Raw genomic sequence first — 19,858 nt, forward strand, 5'->3', positions numbered from 1 at the left:
GTATTGGCGAGATATCATAGTCTTATTATTATATTTCTTTCTTATTCTATTAGGATTTTATTTGTTTCCTTTTTGTATAGATATTATGTAATTATGACTTTTCTTATTTCCTAGTATAACCCTACTAGGGTTTGTAACCTTGTATTATAAATACCTCCTTTCGGAGAATGAAATACATCTGAAAAATATTCTACTCATATTGTTTGACTAATTTCCCTTGCACAAACATAGAACAGAATTTTACATTGGCATGAAATGTAAAAACGACTTTACCAAACAATCATGCGAGGTGACTTAACACTGCAATTGCATCTAAAAGACATTCTGATAAGGCCAAATGGCTGTTATCTGAATAAAAGAAAACAAGATAATGGTTGTTATCACTTTAAAGCCCAGTGACCCAGTAATTAGTGGGATTCTGATTCTTATTCCACATTCCAAACTCCACACTCCACAGCAGCACAACCCCCTAACCCAACCCCAAGTGGCTCTCTCTCATATTATTCTCTGCCACTGGCCTTCCCAAATTCCTCTTTCTTCATTCTTCCCACCTTTTATTTTTTTATTTTTTTATTTTTTATTCTCAGTGCCTTGTGGACCCTTGCACTAACCCAGCAGCACTCAATTCATATCTTCACAATCAATCATGATCACAACAATAATAATAATAATCACATTATTTAACTTCTTCTCCTTCTTGAGCCATGCTATCTTGTGTCCTGGTGGGTTGCAACAGCCATGGCTGAAACTAGTAAGTTCTTGTTTTCTTTCACTTTTTTTAGTTTTATATGTTCCATTTTGTTTTGTTTTGTTTTTCATTTATTTATATTGTAACTATATTTCAATTATCTTGGTTGGGTTGTATTAGAAATTGGGACTGGGTCTGATTGTAAAAACTCATATTCTCCTCTTCAGCCAACAGACATTGGCGGTGTCTAGAATGACTGTTTTAGGTTACTCTGTCTGAAGAGGCAATGATATTCCAAAAGGGTTTTCTTTTCAGGTTGTATATGAATATTTCATTCACCTTCAAGCTTTAATCTCAGGGGTTGAATACCAAAATGATTTCTAATTTCTGGGTTTCTAAGTGCATTTGAGGTGAACTACTTGGAATTCTGGTCACATCATTTCTTTGAAGTGAGTTTAGATCACTGCAAGAACTCCTAGTCTCATAAATACTCCCACGCAGAGAATTAACATTTAGAAAATCCCAAACACTATAACTGCAAATTTGTAGAAAGGAGATCATGCAATCCTATTATTGCATAGTTAGTACATCAATGTCCAAAACCAAATTACTATAATAGCAAACTTATGGACAAAAAATTCCAAATCAGTATAACATAAAAGTTAAAGAAAAAGATAAAATGCTCATAATCGTATTGTTATGTAATATTCCATGTCCAAAATCAAGTCAGTATTTGATCAGATGAGAGCTGGGATACATAATTCTAAAACATTGAGCTACTAGATTGCAGGGCTAGTACCAAAGGTAACAAATGCTTCTGGTCCAGAAAAGGCCCCACAAGTTATGAGGGTAAGCAATGTCAATAGCATAAACAGAAGTAGTTGTTACAGGAATGAACCCAAAAACATGTGTATTTTTCCCAAAACATAATGCACTGATTTTATATTTTATTAATTCTGTTGTGGATTTTACCCCAAAAACATGTGTATTTTCCCTGTCCTTCATTGTAGTAGATGTATTAAGTTCCATCTGTACAATTATAAATTTTTTTTTCTTTGCTTTCCAGGCAGGAATCTCTTCTACTCTCAACTGAAAATGCTTTTTATTATTATTTATGCAGTCTTCCCATAAAGAGGCTAGAGGTGTCTGGGTGAATAATCGTCGGTAGTTCAGGAGACATGTCTGGAGCATTTTCTAGCTGGCATCCTTTAAAGCCAATCATAAATTGGCTAATGTTACTCCTTTTGCTAAGAGTCAGTTTTGCATCTACAGATCCAGATGTTGAAGGTATGGTGATATTCTAACTATTATTTGTTTTTAAGCAAGATTTATTTCTGGTTGTGAAATGAGGTTGGTTCTGAAATTATCAATGCGGATATGATTTAAGTGTTACTTTTCTCACTACTTAGTTAAGAGTGTTGTCATCTATTGTTCAATCTTGATAACTAGTCTAAGTGAATGACATATATGAAAAAGTCCAAGAATTTTTCATTTTTCATTTATCAGAATTGTAATATAAACAAAGGTTCTTTTCACCGGCCATTTATGGCTCTACATACAATTTCGTTCTTCACTTACAATAATGTGCAGGTGAAGCATTGATCGATTTGCTTAGGGCACTGAATGATTCCAGTGGCCGAATAACAGATTGGAATTATAATCTCGTTAGCCCCTGTTTTAGCTGGTCTCATGTCACTTGTAGAAATGGAAATGTCATATCCCTGTAAGTTAAACTAACTTTTATGGTCATGAAAAATATATATTTTATTAATATCGTCATCTTTGAAAATCATTTATCATTGCAGTACATTTATTTTGTGAATGTACTACTTTGCAGGAGCCTGGCATCAAATGGATTTTCTGGAACACTTTCTCCTTCGATTACTAAATTGAAATTTTTGGCTAGCCTGTAAGTCAACTTCTTGATGCATTAGTATTCTGGGGCTGATGGTGTCAGAAATGTAACATAACTATTTCCATTGGCTGAAACCTGATTTGGATCAGTAGTTTGTGCTCTGGTACCAAAAGAGAGAGAGAGAGAGAGAGAGAGAGAGAGAGAGAATTTAAGTTTTCCCTTTATCATTGTAACTTTACATACTGTCAACTGAGTCATAGAAAAAAGTGGAACATAGTACCAACGCCTTCATTATTGTAGTTCTTGTTTGTTTAATTCTGAAGAATATATTTTTTTCCATCCAGTCATGAATTTTGATAAAATAACTTTATTTATGCAGGGACTTCCAGGATAATAGTCTAATGGGCCTGTTACCCATTTATCTTGCCAACATGACACATCTACAGAATCTAAATCTCGCAAACAATAATTTCAGAGGTCCTATACCCAATACCTGGGGTCAACTGTCCAATTTAAAGCATTTGTAAGGCTGCATTTCCATTCCTAAAAGATTCCAACTTTCTTATTCTTCTATATATGTAAAATATTCTTGTATTTATTGGGGAATTGCCTTGATCTGTAGCAGTTACTTATGCTGTTGTCTTATCTGAGTGTTCTACAACTGTTTATATTGGAAAGTACTATCTTGTGAACACTTTCCTGTTCTCCAGAAAAGAAAAATTAATCATCTCACCTGTTCTTCAGGGTATTGAGGGGTAACCACATATCTGGACATATTCCGGATTCACTTTCAAATATTAGCGGGTTGACTGAACTGTAAGCAATTCCTTTTTTTCGCAATCCTGCCGCTTGACTTATTGCCTGAATATAAATTGCATGCCCATCTGAGCTTGCACACTGTGAAATTCTTTACCATTTATAAATTCCTTTTTTTTTTTTGGGCAGGGATCTTTCATTGAATGAGTTAACCGGAAGAGTTCCAATGCAATTCTTTACAATTCCAAAATTCAAGTAAATCCCATTAAACTCTGATTCTCATTTCCTTTTATATTCCCTTGTATTGATGTATTGGCATCAGCAATAATTACGATTTCTTATTGTAAGAGAATTAATGGGGATTACTTATATATATCCATGTTTCTATAATATGGTTAACCACACTTGTGGATAACCAGATTTTGCACGGCCAGTTTACCAACATGCACTGGCCAGGGCAACCTTGGTTATCCACAAGTATGGTTAACCGTGTTATAGAAAATTGGATATATATCATACTCATATAATATATATTATTTTTAAATACATCCTTATTTTGTGTTTGTCTGCATGCTAAAGGAGTTATGCGAAGGATGTCTTTGTTTAATTCCTTCACTGGAGAGATAGGTTTATGTGGCTAGAGCTAGGGGAAAAAGATGATTTTATAGGAGGGATACGGGTGGAATTAATAAAAAGAGTGGGAATCGATTCGGTTATGTTCTCTCATTCCTGAGGGAATTGAAACCACCAGCTGAACTGAGCTCGGCTTTGAACTGTTTGACCTTAATTTTTGTTAAAATCCTAACCAAACCAGCTGGTTCAGTCTGGTTCAGGCTGGTTTCGCCCACCCCTATTTTTGGTGTAGGACCAGGCTGACCAACCCATTAAAAATCTAGAATTCTAACTAAGAGGTTTGAGAGAGTTCCAGCACTAAAGATGTATGATAATGTCTTTATCATGAAATGGTGCTATGGTCATTAAGAGACGAGTTTAGTTCTTCTTCTATTACAGTAAGTTGGAGGTATAGGATCTGACTTCTGGACTGCCACTTATTATAGTTTCATCAAGCACAAGTATCATTTTGGATGTATATATATTATTTTTCAAATGCTTAAATTCCTACTTATTATAATAAAAAATGGCATAAACTCCTTTGGTTCCAATGTTGTGTAATTTGGTTCTAGATGACCTTTCCATTATTATAATATTTTCCTTCAGCATTGCGTCTACATTCTATAATTTGCAACTTACTGTATACTTGTCCAGTAGTTATATTATATATCCTAAATGGTTTGCTATTAATTGTTTTATCCTTGCAGTTTTACAGGAGCACGTCTTGCTTGTGGTTCTAGCTTGAAGCAGCCTTGTGCTTCTGGCTCTGTTCTACGAGGTTTATTCTTTGTACAACTCTACTATTTCAGTTTACCAACTATGTTTGAATTACCTAGGAATAACCTAATATTTTAAAATTTGGCAGTTTCAACCAAGAAATCAAAATTTGGAACGGTTATAACTTCGGCAAGTTGTGGTGTAACAGTAATTCTTTTGATTGGGGCTCTTTTCACTTATCGATATTATCGCATGCACAAACTAACACATGATGTCTTTGTTGATGTTACAGGTAAATTTTCCTTACCTTTTACTTTTGAGATCACTTTCAGTTTGTACTAAGCATTGTTATGGAAATTTAAATTTGAAATCATCTCAACCTAGTTAAGTTAGAATCGATCCCGACCTTTTGTAAGTCAGATGTGTAAATAATCACTTACCAAGTTTGATTTATGTATTCGTTTAATCTGTATTCAAAAGTCCAAATGCCTGAAGTCGCATCACGAGCTACACAATCTTGTCAAACTAACATCTACTTGACCCCCTTTTCTAATTTTAATGTAATCTTAGGTGAAGATGAGTGCAAAATTTCCTTTGGCCAGTTAAGAAGATTTTCTTGGCGTGAAATTCAGCTTGCTACAGATAACTTCGATGAAAGCAACATAATTGGACAAGGAGGCTTTGGAAGAGTTTATAAAGGTGTCCTCTCAGACAATGTAAAGGTTGCAGTGAAACGCCTTACAGATTATAACAGTCCTGGTGGAGAGGCTGCATTCTTGAGAGAAGTACAACTCATTAGTGTTGCAGTTCACAAGAATCTTTTACGGTTGATTGGATTTTGTACAGCTTCATCCGAGAGAATCCTTGTTTATCCATTCATGAAAAATCTTAGTGTTGCATATCGCTTGAGAGGTATGTCCTAAAAGAGCATTGCTTGAGTTTACTTTTCTATTTCCCCTCTGCATTTTTCAGTGTGAGTGGCTCGGAACACAAGCATGTTTTACAACCATGGTTTGAACTTCTTTTTGTGCTTGGTAAGTGATTAGAAGCCCTAATTCAGTGTTCAGTCCCAAAAGAAAAAAGAAAAAATCATTGCTGTTGCCAAGTTCTGTTTCATTTGAGAGCCTGTAATTTTACTTCTGTTTTTGTGGTTTAATTTAGCAATAGAATTCTGCAACATATTATGACATGAGGTACCATCTTCGAAATTTTTTCTGAGACACTCCCTAATCCTTACTTCTTTTGTTGTTTTTCTTGGTAATTTTACTTACACCCATTAGGTATCCTACGGTCAACCTCACCTTCCAGCCCATACTTATGGAGGAGGTCTTTCATCGCACGTATTGATATATAACCACCATTTTGTGATTCAAATTCCCAAATCCAAATTTCTATTTTCTTCAACCAACTCAATATTCAAGTAAGGACATCCTGAACATCAACCCCCCCTCCCTACTTCTTAAGGGGGGAGATGGGATTTACATCATTTGTATTTTATGCTTGTTCGTTTGAAGGTTAATCATCACTTAATTCTTTGGAATGGCATATCATGATTCTCATATATCTACTGTTCAATATTTTTAATTCATAACATTTTCTTCCTGATATATGTGTTAGATTTAAAACCTGGTGAGAAAGGCTTGGACTGGTCAACAAGGAAACGCATCGCTTTTGGTGCAGCCCATGGCTTAGAGTATTTACATGAGCATTGTAATCCTAAGATTATACACCGTGACTTAAAGGCTGCAAACATTCTTCTAGATGATAATTTTGAGCCCGTTCTTGGAGATTTTGGGCTAGCAAAGCTGGTTGATACAAAATCAACTCACGTTACCACTCAAGTGCGTGGTACCATGGGTCATATTGCCCCAGAATATTTGTCCACTGGAAAATCGTCAGAAAAGACTGATGTTTTTGGATATGGTATCACACTTCTCGAACTTGTCACTGGTCAGCGTGCTATAGATTTTGCTCGGCTTGAAGAAGAGGAGGATGTTCTTCTGCTTGATCATGTAAGATTTATAGTCTCCTATATGACTTCCTGAACTCTTTGGACATATCTATACTTGACGGGATTCTTATCTGTTAAAATGGTACCTCTCCTTTATGGCAGCTTTTATCTTTTATCTTTTATCATCTATCAGTTAGTTTGTCAAGTTTTTTGCTTTTCTGCTTTTTTCTCCCTGATAATCGATGTGCATAATTGATGAGTGAGTACATAATTAGTTCATTTCTCAAGTTTTCTCTGCCTTTCTCTGAAGATTTATGTAATCCTTCATGGGATTGTTAGAAAAGGATGTCTACCCCTTTTAGTTGGTGAGCATGCCACTATTCAATTTTATGAACTAGTAGTAGAAATTATGGGTCAATGGAACCTTTTCTCTAGGATAGGGATAATACTATGAGGTTGAAGTCACAAGACCACAAATTGGCAGGATTGAATGGAGATGCTAGAAAGAAGATTGTCAGGCATGACATGCTCCAAATATCCCAGGCGACTTTAGATATGTAGAATATTTGCATAGATTTGGGCTGGGACCTTGTCTAACATTGGGTGAATGAGAGTGTTACAAGCAGTACTTAATTTGGGCTAAAGATACTTAACTGCAATATATTTATGCTCTATTGATCATCATGAGAGTGTGTGATGTGATTGTGACTATGGTGTTTCTTGGGGAACAAGTAGCAGCTACACCTTATTTTGGAGGAATAGGCAGGATGGCTAGGGAACTGTTATAGGGTTCGCCAAATTTTCTTAGAGAGGGAGGAGGGGGCTTTCTAACTCTTAACTATTATATAATCTAGTAAGAATCAGCTCATGTTCATTACTAGGGATTAATTTTATCTAAGAAACTAGTCCTAGATAATTCTTGTTTGACATTTTCCATGATGCCTGTGTAAATTGTCACCTTTAACTTCAATCTTGCTCAATGTAGCTCGATATTTTGGAAACAAGTTTTAACCACATTGAAGTGTCTTTGCGAATACAGTCTTCTTCAATGCTTTGTCGCTGCTTCCTATTTGATATCTTAATTAAATTATGTAAATATGATCTCAACAGATCAAGAAGCTTCAGAGAGAAAATAGGCTTGATGACATTGTGGATGGAAACATGAAGATGCACGATCCAAAAGAGGTTGAGACTGTCATTCAGGTTGCATTGCTTTGCACTCAAAGCTCACCCGAGGACCGTCCGACAATGGCACAAGTGGTTAGATTGCTGCAGGGAGTGGATCTAGCAGAGAGATGGGCAGAGTGGGAGCAGCTTGAGGATGTAAGGAGTCGCGAATTCTCACTCCTGTCTCATCACCAGTTTGCCTGGGCTGAAGAGTCTACACATGATCAAGAAGCTATACAATTGTCCAAGGCAAGATAGTAGTTGTTTCCTACATTCCCTAATTTAGAATTAACCCAAATATTACTAATTATTGTACCATATATAGTATAAATGTATATTTGTGTGAAAAGATAAGAGAAGAGAGGAAAAGAAAGTTGTGGGATATCATATAGCCAAAGATAAGTTTTCATTTCGTATAACCGCTACATTTGCGTGGGTGGATATGTATGTGGTCTATGAGACATTGTTGATTAAATTTTGAGTGGGATTGATTTAAGATACTTTTAATCTTCATCTTTACTTAGGTTTAATAATCAACAAGAAAGTTTCAGTCCACAACGGAATCCTTTTGGAGCTAAACTGAATGAATTTCATTTAGGTGCATACGGTTAAGAAAAAATTTCAGAAAAACACAAAGTAGAGAGAAATTTTATAAAAGAAGCCAAAATGGACAAAATTGCCCTTATTTATTTTTGGATTTCCTAAGGAATCCTTTACATTTGCATGTCTTTGATTTGAAAGTTTAGAGGTTTTTCTGTCTTTTTTGAAAAAGCTTGGCTTTTTCCAAAAGTTAAATTTTTTTTTTGGCTAAAACTTAAATTTACTTTAAAGCTAATAATGTCCAAATAGGAGACTACAAATTAGGTTATATTTACAATTCACACTAAACACTCTCGCTCAAATTGGTGAACACTTACCTCCAATCTTCAACTTGACCAATGAGTTGTAACACCTTAATTTTAATTGTCTTGGACAGAATATGGACTAATTGGTCTTTAGTCTTGACAAATGGAATATTAATTCCCTTTATTTTTTAATAAAATGCCTATCCACTTCAATATGTAGAATCATTATTTTGTACATTATCAATAACAGAAGTTCATAGATTCCTTGAACCATTACTTTGTACTCCGCCATCTTTTGCTTATTGCTATGCCAAGTGAGAAATTACCTCCAACCAATGTACTTGATGTAGAGCTCATGGCAATGATACTACCTGCCCAATCAATATCGGTGTACCTTTTCCACATTTAAATGCCCATGCTTAGAGAACATAAGTCATTTCCTTGTTGCTAGAGTCCAATATCTAAGTATATAAATTACTTACATAATTTACATGATCTTTACTGTGAGCATGCATGAATTGACTAAACCACACTCACAGTATATGCCACGAGGTGTGTGTGACAAGTAAATCAATTGTCCAACCAATCTTTGATACATTTCTTTATTCAAGTAGGTAGAGTTCAGGTAAACAATATAGAATGTGAGTGACCACCATAACATTCATATAATCTCCACAATTTCTATGTTTTGTAACCTATACACTTATTATGGTAATTACCAGTACAGGTGCTTTATGAAGCACAAAAGATACTTTTAAGAACAATTTCTATTTTCTTTCTCTACTTCTCACTTTTCTATACAATTTGTCTCACATAACCAAAATAACTTGGCTACAAAAACAACACTATTAAGTATTTCCAAAAACTAGAAAAAACTTGATCACTTTTCTATACAATTTGTCTCACATAACTAAAATAACTTGGATACAAAAACAACACTATTAAGTATTTCCAAAAACTAGAAAAAACTTGATCGTTGGAAAGATATTTAATCGATTCTTGTAGACCTTAATGACCAACTATGTTGCACCGATACTCTAAACTAGAGGGGTGTGCTCGTATCTGATACTCCGATACTCGTATTCGATATGTCGATACTCCTATTGTCTTCTGATAATGTTAATTTTAAAAACTCAATTTGTATACACTCAGCCTCTTCTTCTTGATAGAAGCTAGGTCTTCATTTCATTTGGGAGAGAATGCTAAAAAAATGAATATGGTTTGAATACTTTGGGTTAGGTTTTATTCTTCTCCATAAGGAGGTATATATAGGAGTTTACATAAGTGCTTTACAAGGAAATAGATACAGTAATCAATTAGGATAGTATCTCCTAATTATACAATAATTTGTCAACTATATAGAATAGGAAAGTAAATCCCTTAATTAATTAAGGAAATAAATCTCCTTGATTAATTAGGAGACTCACGTCAACACTCCTCCTCAAGTTGGTTCATATATGTCACCAATGCCCAACTTGGTAAGTGAGTCATGAAATACTTTGCCACAAACAGTTTTTGTTAAGATATCTGCCAGTTAATCTTCTGATTTTACAAATGGTAGGCGGATGATCTTCTTCTCAATTTTTTCTTTCATAAAATGTCTATTCATCTCAACATGTTTGGTTCGATCTTGTTGAACTGGATTATGGGCAATATCAATAGCTAACTTGTTATCACAATGCAACTTCATTGACTTTTCTGGCTTGAAGCCCAATTCTGTCAAGAGTCTTCTGATCTACAATAATTCACAAACTCCGTGAGCCATTCCTCGATACTCTACTTCTGCACTAGACCGAGACACCACATTTTGCTTTTTACTTCACCAAGTGACTAGGTTACCTCCTATGAATGTAAAGTAACCTGAAGTAAAGCGTCTATCTGTAATGGAACCAGCCCAATCAACATCTGTATATCCAACAACTTCAAGATCTCCATTTTTGAGAACATTAATCCTTTCCCAGGAGCTGACTTTAAGTATCTTAAGATCCAATCAACTGCATTATTCATATGAGAAACACTGGGCGAATGCATAAATTGACTAACCACAGTCACAGCATATGCAATATTTGGTCTTGTGTGTGCCAGGTATATCAACCATCCAACAAGGCATTGGTACTATTCCATATTGGTTGGTTCTTGGTCCATGTCTTCACACAACTTGTGATTCATCTTAATGGGTATGTCAGCAGGCTTACATCCAAGCATTCTTGTTTATGGTTATGAAACTGAATTTTGGCATGAAACTGAGTCTCCACCATTTGATAAAACTGTTGAAACCTGGAACTGACTTCCCCTTTAGTTTGGAGAGGGAAACCCAAGTCATGCGTGTGCAATCATCTATAAACGTGACAAACCATCATGCCCCTGTCGGAGTGGCAATTTTAGCAGGTCCCCAAACATCAGAATGAACAAGGGAAGACAGAACCAAACTCTTATTTGAACTTAATGGAAACGGGACACAATGACTCTTAGCCAATTCACACATATCACACTGGAAGCTGGAAACATCAAGATTGGAAAATAATGATGGAAACAACTTCTTAAGATAACCGAACGAGGCATGCCCAAGATGTTTATTCCATAACCAAATTTTGTCTCTCTCCCCCTCAGAACGAGTACCATTGGTTGTGAAGGCTTGACCAACCTTGACCTCACTATTTGGTGCCTAGTCCAAGTGATAGAGTTTGCTCCGTCGAGTACCACAACCAATTGTCTTTCCTATGAGGATGTCCTGAAAAACACAATGATTCGGCCAAAATGTTACAGTACACCTCAAAGTAGTAGTAAGTTGTGCAACAGATAGCAAGTTATGGTCCAAAGATGGAACAAGTAATACAGAATTCGGATGTGGAATTCGGATTTGGGGAAAAATATGAGGAATTTGATTTAGGGTGTTGGATTTGAATATGAGAAATACCTTGGACCGATTGCACTGATAGCATGCTAAAATATGAATATGGTTTGAATACTTTGGGTTAGGTTTTATTCTTCTCCATAAGGATAGTATCTCCTAAGGAAAGTAAATCCTTCAATTAATCAAGGAAATAAATCTCCTTGATTAATTAGGAGACTCACGTCAACAGAGAATAACTATAAAAGAAGAAGAAATAGGAAGAAGGAATTACAAGCAATCATATTTACTTGTGATGACAATGATGAATGAAGTTGGAAATTTGAGAAGTGGCTTCTCAATGCTTTAATTTGTTTTTGTGTTGCTTTTTTTTATTTTTATTCTTATGATTTGAACAATCCTATGAAGACTTGTATTTTGTGTTTAGTTTTAAATTTTGCACTTATGATGAATGTAATATTATTTTTTTTCTATTTATATTAATTTTAAATATATATTATTTTAATCACCGTATCGATGCTACACCCGTATCCTAGTTTTTTAGAATTTTGCCTTATCGGTGAATCGTATCGTATCGTATCAGGGTACCCGTGCAACATAGATGACCAATGATTCACGAAAAGGGAATTAAATGCCTTCTAAATAAATCTTCTCCAGTGACTAAACGTAACAACAACACGAATCTTTTCCACAAAATTACTATAATCCCCAACTCAGCAACCAGAAGCACACCTATTCGAAACCTGCAATAAAAATTCGATGTGCATTAGCAAAAATGACAAATCCGTAAAAGCTAAAAAGAAATAAAAACCTCCTAAACATAAATTTTTAAAATTTTAAAAAAACACATACGCATCAAACTGCTATACAGTTCATGGAAACATGGAAATTATTAGACAAAAAAAAAAAAAATTAAGAAGCAAGGCCACCACTCCACATCCTCGATAGCCGGAAGAGAGTCATAGCGTCACTGGTTAAACCCAAACGCGATGCAGCCCTACATTTTTCCCATCTTGCGGCTCCAAACCATGTTGAAGGATGACAAGTGGAGCCAAATTCTCATGTACGTGGGTTGAAAGATGACAACTATCATAACAACTACATCGTTTCACAACAGTTGATTTCACACCACAAAAAAAAAATAACAAAGAAGTATCGAGGGGAAAAGGGAGGTAAGGAGATGAGAGGAGAGAGGAGGGAGGGGAGGATAGGAGAGTAGGGGGAGAGAGGCCACTGACCCCAAGGGATTCCTTAGTATTTTCTCTCTTTCCTTAGGGCTGAACCATTTGTACGTAGTTAAGGTCTATAAATTGGGGTTAAATATCTTTTGAATTTGATTTTGGATTAAACTGATGTCTATTTACACATTAATTGAATCCCTCTTCGTAAACATTGGTGCTAATTAAGAGATTCAAGTAAGGTTTAAGCACTGCTTGGAAGGGAATTAATAAGGTTTAACTGTGTAGTTAATATGTCTTTTGAACCTTTTGGGTTTGTTTGGGGACCGGGATTGAATTGGATTATGAAGTAGGATTGAATTGCACTGGATTGGAGTGGATAACACCAATCAAATCCTATGTTTGGTGTCAAACTGGATTAAGTTACACATGCCATTTTAAGTTTGAACTTTTATACAAATAAATTAAACTACAATTTTTCTACATGAAAAATAACAATTTTGTAATAAAATAAATAAAAAAAGTAATTTTCCAATACCTAGAGATAAAAAGTCAAATTCCCAAAAGAAAAAAAAATTATAAATCCAAAAAAATACTATAAATAACCATAATCTATATAAATTTATAAATAATCATAATCAATATAAATTTAAACAAATTTAATCATCTCCGCTCTGTTAATTGCTTAAATGGATATTAGAAATTTAATAGCAGTTGTAAATTTATAAGAGACAAAATTGGGCCTTCAAAAATATACCCAATTGCAGTCCCAGACACACACAGATTTCAAACATTACAAAAACCCAGGAAATGTAAAAGAGAAAATGAAAAAAAATCCAATATTGTATGTCAAATATTTATAGAAAAAATGAAAATTTTCCGGTGAATTCAAGCTTTATCCTAACCTATAAACTACTCAAATATTGTCAAAGAATTTAATAATCAAAACTCACATACAATCTAAACAAAAACACAAGATGTTGAGAATCTCGGTGATGAAATGATCACCTATGATGAAGAAGTTCATAGGAGAAATATGATCAGTGATGAAATGGTTTGGGCAAGAGATGGGTGGGTTTTGCTGGAAATTGCTCAAGTTTGTGGGAGATGGCTGAGTTATCGTCCAGGTGATGGAGGCTTAATGTTGGGGATGAAGATTGGAGGAGACGACTGCGACCTAATTTATCGGGGTTGGGTTGCACTCGATCGTAGCATATCCGAGTTTATCCCATAGTTTTCATTAGGGGTTATCACGATCTGGTTCTCACCCCAAATCGGAACTAGCACTATTCATTTGGTCTGGTTTGGTTTGGTTTTGATAAAAAAATTATTCATTTCAGTGCGGTCTGATTTGCCCATAAGTTGGTTTTGGACTGAAATCTTTGTTATAAAAAAAAAAAAAATTGAATTTTAAAAATTCACAAGGAACCTAATTTAATGCAAAGGGAAGTGATTAGGCCTAAAAAATATAGGTGATTTAGAAAAAGATTAGTTATAGGCTTACAAATTTAGCAATGGGGTTAAATATTTATTAAAAATTTTAAAAATACGTAGTCGATCTGGTTTTCACTACAAGAATCAGAACTAGAACCATACAAAATTGCGATTTTTTGTCGGCTCAGTTTTTCGATTTTCCAGTTTAAATGTCCACCCTTAGTTTTTGAGGGATTCCTAATCCTACTAAAATTGAGCTTGACAGGAATGGAATTTAGAAGTAATCCAATCCAAGTGGACTTGGGCCACCAAACACAAGAGTAGGATTATGGATCCAATCCAGTGTTTTTATCCATCCACCAAATGCAAAAACAAAAAAAACAAAAAAATTGAAACGAGGATATCATTGTTTTGCTATCCTCGGTTAATAATGCAATGACACGTGGAAAAATTATCTCCCATATTATTCCTCTATTGGTCGAAGATAACAAAATGTGTTATCCTTATTGCGTGAAAGTCACTCTCCACCAAATGGAGCCTTTGTAGTTACTAATAAAGATCCAAGTACTAATGCTAAGGGTAACACTATTCGAGAGGGCTCTGGTGATTATATTTTGTAAATTAAAAAAAGGGGCTAATAATCTCAAACATATTTAAAATGGTTTGGTGTTCCAAATTTTGCTGAATAAAGTGCATAATAATTACCAGAGGCAATAGGCAATAGGCAATTAACATAAAACATTGAAAAGACCACCAGAAAATAAAATAATAGTTGACAATAACACCTATTTTTCGTACTTCGTTTTTTCTTCTTTTTTTCTTTTTTCTTTTAGGAACAGATTATTAACATAAATAATATATAACTTTGAGTTAGACCACCTGAGTGGCACCACTGGATGGATATTTTTGAGCGTGTGACGTATCATCGGAGTAAAGCTCATGCCTTGTAACATCATACTTCTCCCCATCACCCCACAATGCATATGCCTCTTCTCCATGCACTGCATCATCCCCAATCAGCAACTGTTCCTCTGGCATGCGCAACGGAACTATACACCGTAAGACTAGACAAATAATGGAGGTGACCACAATATTCCATCCAATGATAAATAGGGCTCCTACAATTTGTTTGAGGATTTGCATTCCTCCTGAGCCTCCGTACACGCCTCCGCGCGAGTTTGTGACGGGCAAAAAGAGTGCACATAGTTCAGGCTCAGCGAAAAGCCCTGTTAAAACGCCGCCAAGAAAACCGGCCACGGCGTGGGTGTGAACTACACCAAGGGTGTCGTCAACCGCGGATAGCAGTTTCCACCTCTTGTCCACTATCATCATGGTGAACCATGGCACACTGCCTGACATAACTCCCATCACTATAGCGGCCCATCCTTGAACAAGACCTAATTAATTTACAAACAATAATATTGTATCAGTCTATGAACAAACAAAACTAAAATAAAAGCTAGCTAGTTAATATGGTTAATTAAATGATTGTGCATGGTCAACACAACATGCCATGAGTCATGCGAGGTGTTAAAAGTTATATAATGCATTACATGTCACCTTATATCTCCTTCGCACAAGGTTCTTATTTTCTCAATAGTCACCTCTCCTGTTAAAAACTGGGTAAATAATATATAGAAAAAAAAAAAAAGAGATGCAAATATATTTAGAGAAAACATTAGAGAACCATATGAGAATTTTTTTAGAAAATTGTCCTTGTTTGGTATCCTACTCAAAAAAATAAATTAAAAAATTATAATTCTTTTTAAAAAAATATGAGTTTTCAAATAGTGATTTTAAGATTTTTTAAAAAATTTGGTATTGAACTCCAAACTATTTTTAAGCTCTAAAAAAATTGAAATTAAAATAAAAAACCCTAAATTCCCAAAAGAAAAGGAGAGAGAGAGAGAGAGAGAGAGAGAGAGAGAGAGAGAGAGAGAGAGAGAGAGAGCATGGAGAGAAAAAAAAACTATAAAACCTCACTTTTTTTGTTTTTAATAATAGGGTGTTTTTGAATTTTTCTTGAGTTTGAGTTTCTTAAATACAAATTTATAAATAAACCCAATTCTAGACATGTATTTATAAAAAAATCCAAACACTATTTAAACATAGAAACACACCCAAAATCAACCCCAAAGTCAACAATTGTATATTTTTTGGGTGTGTTTATAAATGGGTTTTGAGTGTGTGTAATAATAGGTTTTGGGTGTGTTTATAAAGTGTTTTGGGTGTTGGGTCTTTTTATAATTTCAGTTCCCATTTTGGGTGTTTTAGTGAAACCCCCTTTTTTAAAATGGGCATACCAAACGGTTTTTGTGGTTTTAAACTTTAAATCTGTTTTTGAGTTTATAAAATTGGATCCAAGTAGGATACCAAATAGAACTATAACGTGTCCTGTAAGGGAATGTAAATATAAGTAGTCAAAAGTCAAATAAACTTTATTTTTCTGGATTAATTAATGGAAGGCAACGCGTTTTGTGACAAGTAAGTAAGTATATTAATTTTGTTTTTATTAATTGGGATGATAAATATAAGTCAACTTTGCTTTGTTTTATTTATTTATTTATTTTTTTGGGGAGTTTTCTCACACACAATCTCATTGTTTTGCAAATCAAAGTTCTTTTTCACTGGATTAGACCAATAGGCATATAATTCAACTTTAACTGTGGAAAAAAGTCAACTTGAGAACTTACGTAATACGTACCTGCAGCAGGAGTAATGCAGACGAGGCCAGTGATCATTCCTTGGACAGCTCCAATGACGGAAGGCTTCTCAAAGAAGATGACATCGAGCCAAGTCCAAACCAAGAAGCTCGTGGCGGCGCAGATGTTGGTGTTGAGGACGGCCATGGATGAGTCCGTGTTTGCCGCGTACGGATCTCCCCCGTTGAAACCTGCCCATCCCATCCACAGCAACCCGGCTCCTGCTAACACCAGAAGTACATTGTTTGGTGGAAATCTCTCCCTGTCCTTCTTCACCCTTGGTCCTACCTATTCATCATCACCATTTCATTTTCATGAATTAACAAACAATAATAACTAATTAATACTCTCTTTCATATATATATATATATATATAATATTGCAATACAATCGATAGTGTAAATTACAAGAAAGTGAGAGTTTCTCACACACACACACTATCAAAGTGTTATGAGAGTTCGAATCTAAGATCACTGATCTGTAAGTCAATGCTCTTTTTCACTAGGTTAGACCCATTAACCTTTTCGTATGTTAGAATAACTTAAAGTAATTTAGACTATGATTTCCGTAAGATGTTATTAGAGAAAAACTAAAAATGAAACACCACGTCCGTCACATTTCATATATTCAATTTTGTTTTTGTTTTTGTTTTTATTTTTGATGTCCACATCTATATGGTCCACCCTTGTTAATGAATCCATGCTTCATTAATTCTTTAAGCTCCTAGTCATATCAACTTTTTGTCGTTTCCTAACCTGAACTATGCATATTGATAAATATTGTGATCCACATACATAGGACAAAATAGTATTTAAAAATGGGACAACATATAAAATAAAACTACTTGTAGGTCATCATCGTTAATATTATAACTTTGTAGACTTTTTATTTCTTCTTACACGTTCATGGGGAATCTTGTATTCGAATCTGAAGAATTTGATCCTATACTTTACTCTAGAAGATAGTTTGATTCATCCACAGATACTTTCGAAGAATTAAGAAGCCAGTTTTAATTTAAGTAACCTAAGGGAGGACTTTTCGTTTCTTCTTCCACATTTTTAGGGAATCTTGTAATTGAATCTCATCAATTTGATCATATTGATCCTAGTGTAGCGGTTTGGAAAAGTTCTGAATTCGAGTCTTAATATTCGTGTAGTGTGTATGAGTTTAGCTGCAATTAAATCCAAAGAAGAAAAAGAAAGAAATTAAAGCCACTATTTTATAATTACAAGGAATTAATGCACTATTTAATCAATAATTAGCAGGCCTGTAGACGTTGACTAATGGAGAGAAAGAAAACTAGAAATAGCGTAGTTAATTATTTAATTAATTTACCCAGTAAGCAGTGGTGAAGCCAGCAATCCCGGAAGAAAGATGAATGACATAGCCACCGGAATAGTCCATGACACCCCAATGGAACAAGAACCCTCCACCCCACAAGCTGAACGCTCCGACAGTGTACGAAAATGTAAGCCAAAGCGGCACGAACATCATCCACGCCTTGAAGTTCATCCTCCCAAGCACCGACCCCGCCAGCAATATCACTGTAATGGCTGCAAACACGCACTGAAACCACACCATGGTCGCCATCGGGTACCAGGGTGTGATCTCAGCGGTCTCCACAGTCTTGTGGTCGCTGAAGTAGTGCGTGCTCGCAGGCAGAGCTGCCTGGTTGATGAGGAACTTCTGGCCCAAGGCAGGGCCAGCTTTGCCCCAGAAGGGTAGGAGCTTGTCCCCAAACGACATCTTGTAAGCCCACGACACCCAGCAGATTACGACGGCCGCAAAAGCGTAGAGAGCCATGAAAGCTGAGTTCACTGCCCATTTCTTTTTTACTATGCTTCCGTACAGGATGACAAGACCCGGCACGCTTTGGAGGCCGACGAGTGTGGCTGCTACCATTTGCCACGCGTTGTCCCCTTTGTTCAACCATACTGGCACCGCGCCTGCACCTCCCTGGTACGCAACCGGCACGGGGTTATATGGAGGAGGACTGGCAGCCATGGCCTAACTAACTACTTTCAGAGCTGCAGACACTTGAAGAAGCCTTTTATTAACTATAAGTGAAGTGTTCGATTCTACGAATGCGATGTGTAGGGAAAGCCAAGATCCAAGATAAGGGTTTTATTCTTGACCAATGATAATGAACAGGGGGTGATAAGGGTTTAGAAAACGTAAAAATGGTAGGTGGAGAAATGGAGATGGGGGTGAAGACCAATTTGATGATTGGAGGAAAGGTCAGGCAACTTGGCATATAAAATTAAGATTCTAATTAGAGCGGCATTTGTCTTAATGCTGCGCGGTTTGACTTTTATAGATCAAAATCAAGAACAACTGTATGCAGTATCTGTCCCGTAAATCTTTCCTCAAAAGTAGCAGAATCTTTCTTCATTACCTCTATCATATATAATCTGGCACCTGAATATTAATCCCAATTCAACGGGAGATCCCTTCACTCTCACTCACTGAGGGGCGTGCCTAGCGCAAACTAAGCTTAATTGCCTACCATGTTCTTATATCATATCAAGCACCAATAATAATACAACTCATATACCATAATTTTATATCTCTTTCTTTAACTCATACCACAATTCTATATACATTAATTTGTAAACTATAATTTATATGGCAGCTTGAGTCGGACATCCACATCTCTTATTCAAAATTTTATTCTTTTAGTTATTTTTAGTAATAATAAAACATTAAGAAAGCTTACTTTAACAGAGAAAAAGAGGCATCAGAATCATTCCAATTCTTTCTTTTCCTGCGTTTACTTACACATGGGTATTAGAATGATTCCAATTTCTTACTTCTCCTGCGTTTACTTACCATTTTCTGAGTATCAGGCTAGGGTGAAAGGTGTTTGTGAACTGCTACGGTTGAAAAGGCTTATGGGGGAGCTAGGTTTTCCTACTGAGGATACTATGCAGTTGTATTGTGATAATCAGTCAGCAATTAAGATTGTTGAAAATCCAATTCAACATGATAGAACGAAACATGTAGATATTGATTGGAACTTTATTTATGGAAAATTGGAAGAGAAGATTATTGAAGTTCCGTATGTTAAGACTATTGAACAATTGGTGGATATATTGACAAAGG

General features: G+C 35.4%; 2 protein-coding genes across 3 annotated transcripts; one reads left to right on the forward strand and one right to left on the reverse strand.

Annotated features, from left to right (window-relative positions):
* The first annotated feature begins 424 nt into the window (after positions 1–424).
* On the forward strand, positions 425–8,246 carry LOC103327187 (Leucine-rich repeat protein kinase family protein). Of its 2 annotated transcripts, XM_016792850.2 has the most exons (13): positions 435–751; positions 1,472–1,537; positions 1,809–1,975; positions 2,279–2,411; positions 2,526–2,597; positions 2,923–3,066; positions 3,288–3,359; positions 3,489–3,554; positions 4,619–4,689; positions 4,777–4,920; positions 5,199–5,540; positions 6,246–6,640; positions 7,690–8,246. In XM_016792850.2, exons 3-13 carry the CDS (start codon positions 1,867–1,869, stop codon positions 8,002–8,004), a joined length of 1,863 nt encoding a protein of 620 aa, XP_016648336.2. In that variant the 5' UTR covers positions 435–751; positions 1,472–1,537; positions 1,809–1,866; the 3' UTR covers positions 8,005–8,246. The 2 variants fall into 2 exon arrangements, with proteins under 2 accessions (XP_008227702.2, XP_016648336.2); XM_008229480.3 differs by lacking the exon at positions 1,472–1,537 and having other exon boundaries at positions 425–751.
* Positions 8,247–14,782: 6,536 nt separating this feature from the next.
* LOC103327186 (ammonium transporter 3 member 1-like) lies at positions 14,783–18,859 on the reverse strand. The gene is made up of 3 exons (XM_008229479.3): positions 18,092–18,859; positions 16,759–17,044; positions 14,783–15,451 (listed from the first exon to the last, which is right to left on the reverse strand). The coding sequence occupies exons 1-3, from the start codon at positions 18,758–18,760 to the stop codon at positions 14,925–14,927; spliced, it is 1,482 nt and encodes a 493-aa protein (XP_008227701.1). The 5' UTR covers positions 18,761–18,859; the 3' UTR covers positions 14,783–14,924.
* Positions 18,860–19,858: the final 999 nt, after the last annotated feature.

The sequence above is a fragment of the Prunus mume genome, linkage group LG3, assembly GCF_029339155.1.
Source record: "Prunus mume cultivar Tortuosa linkage group LG3, ASM2933915v1, whole genome shotgun sequence".
NCBI lineage: Eukaryota > Viridiplantae > Streptophyta > Magnoliopsida > Rosales > Rosaceae > Prunus > Prunus mume.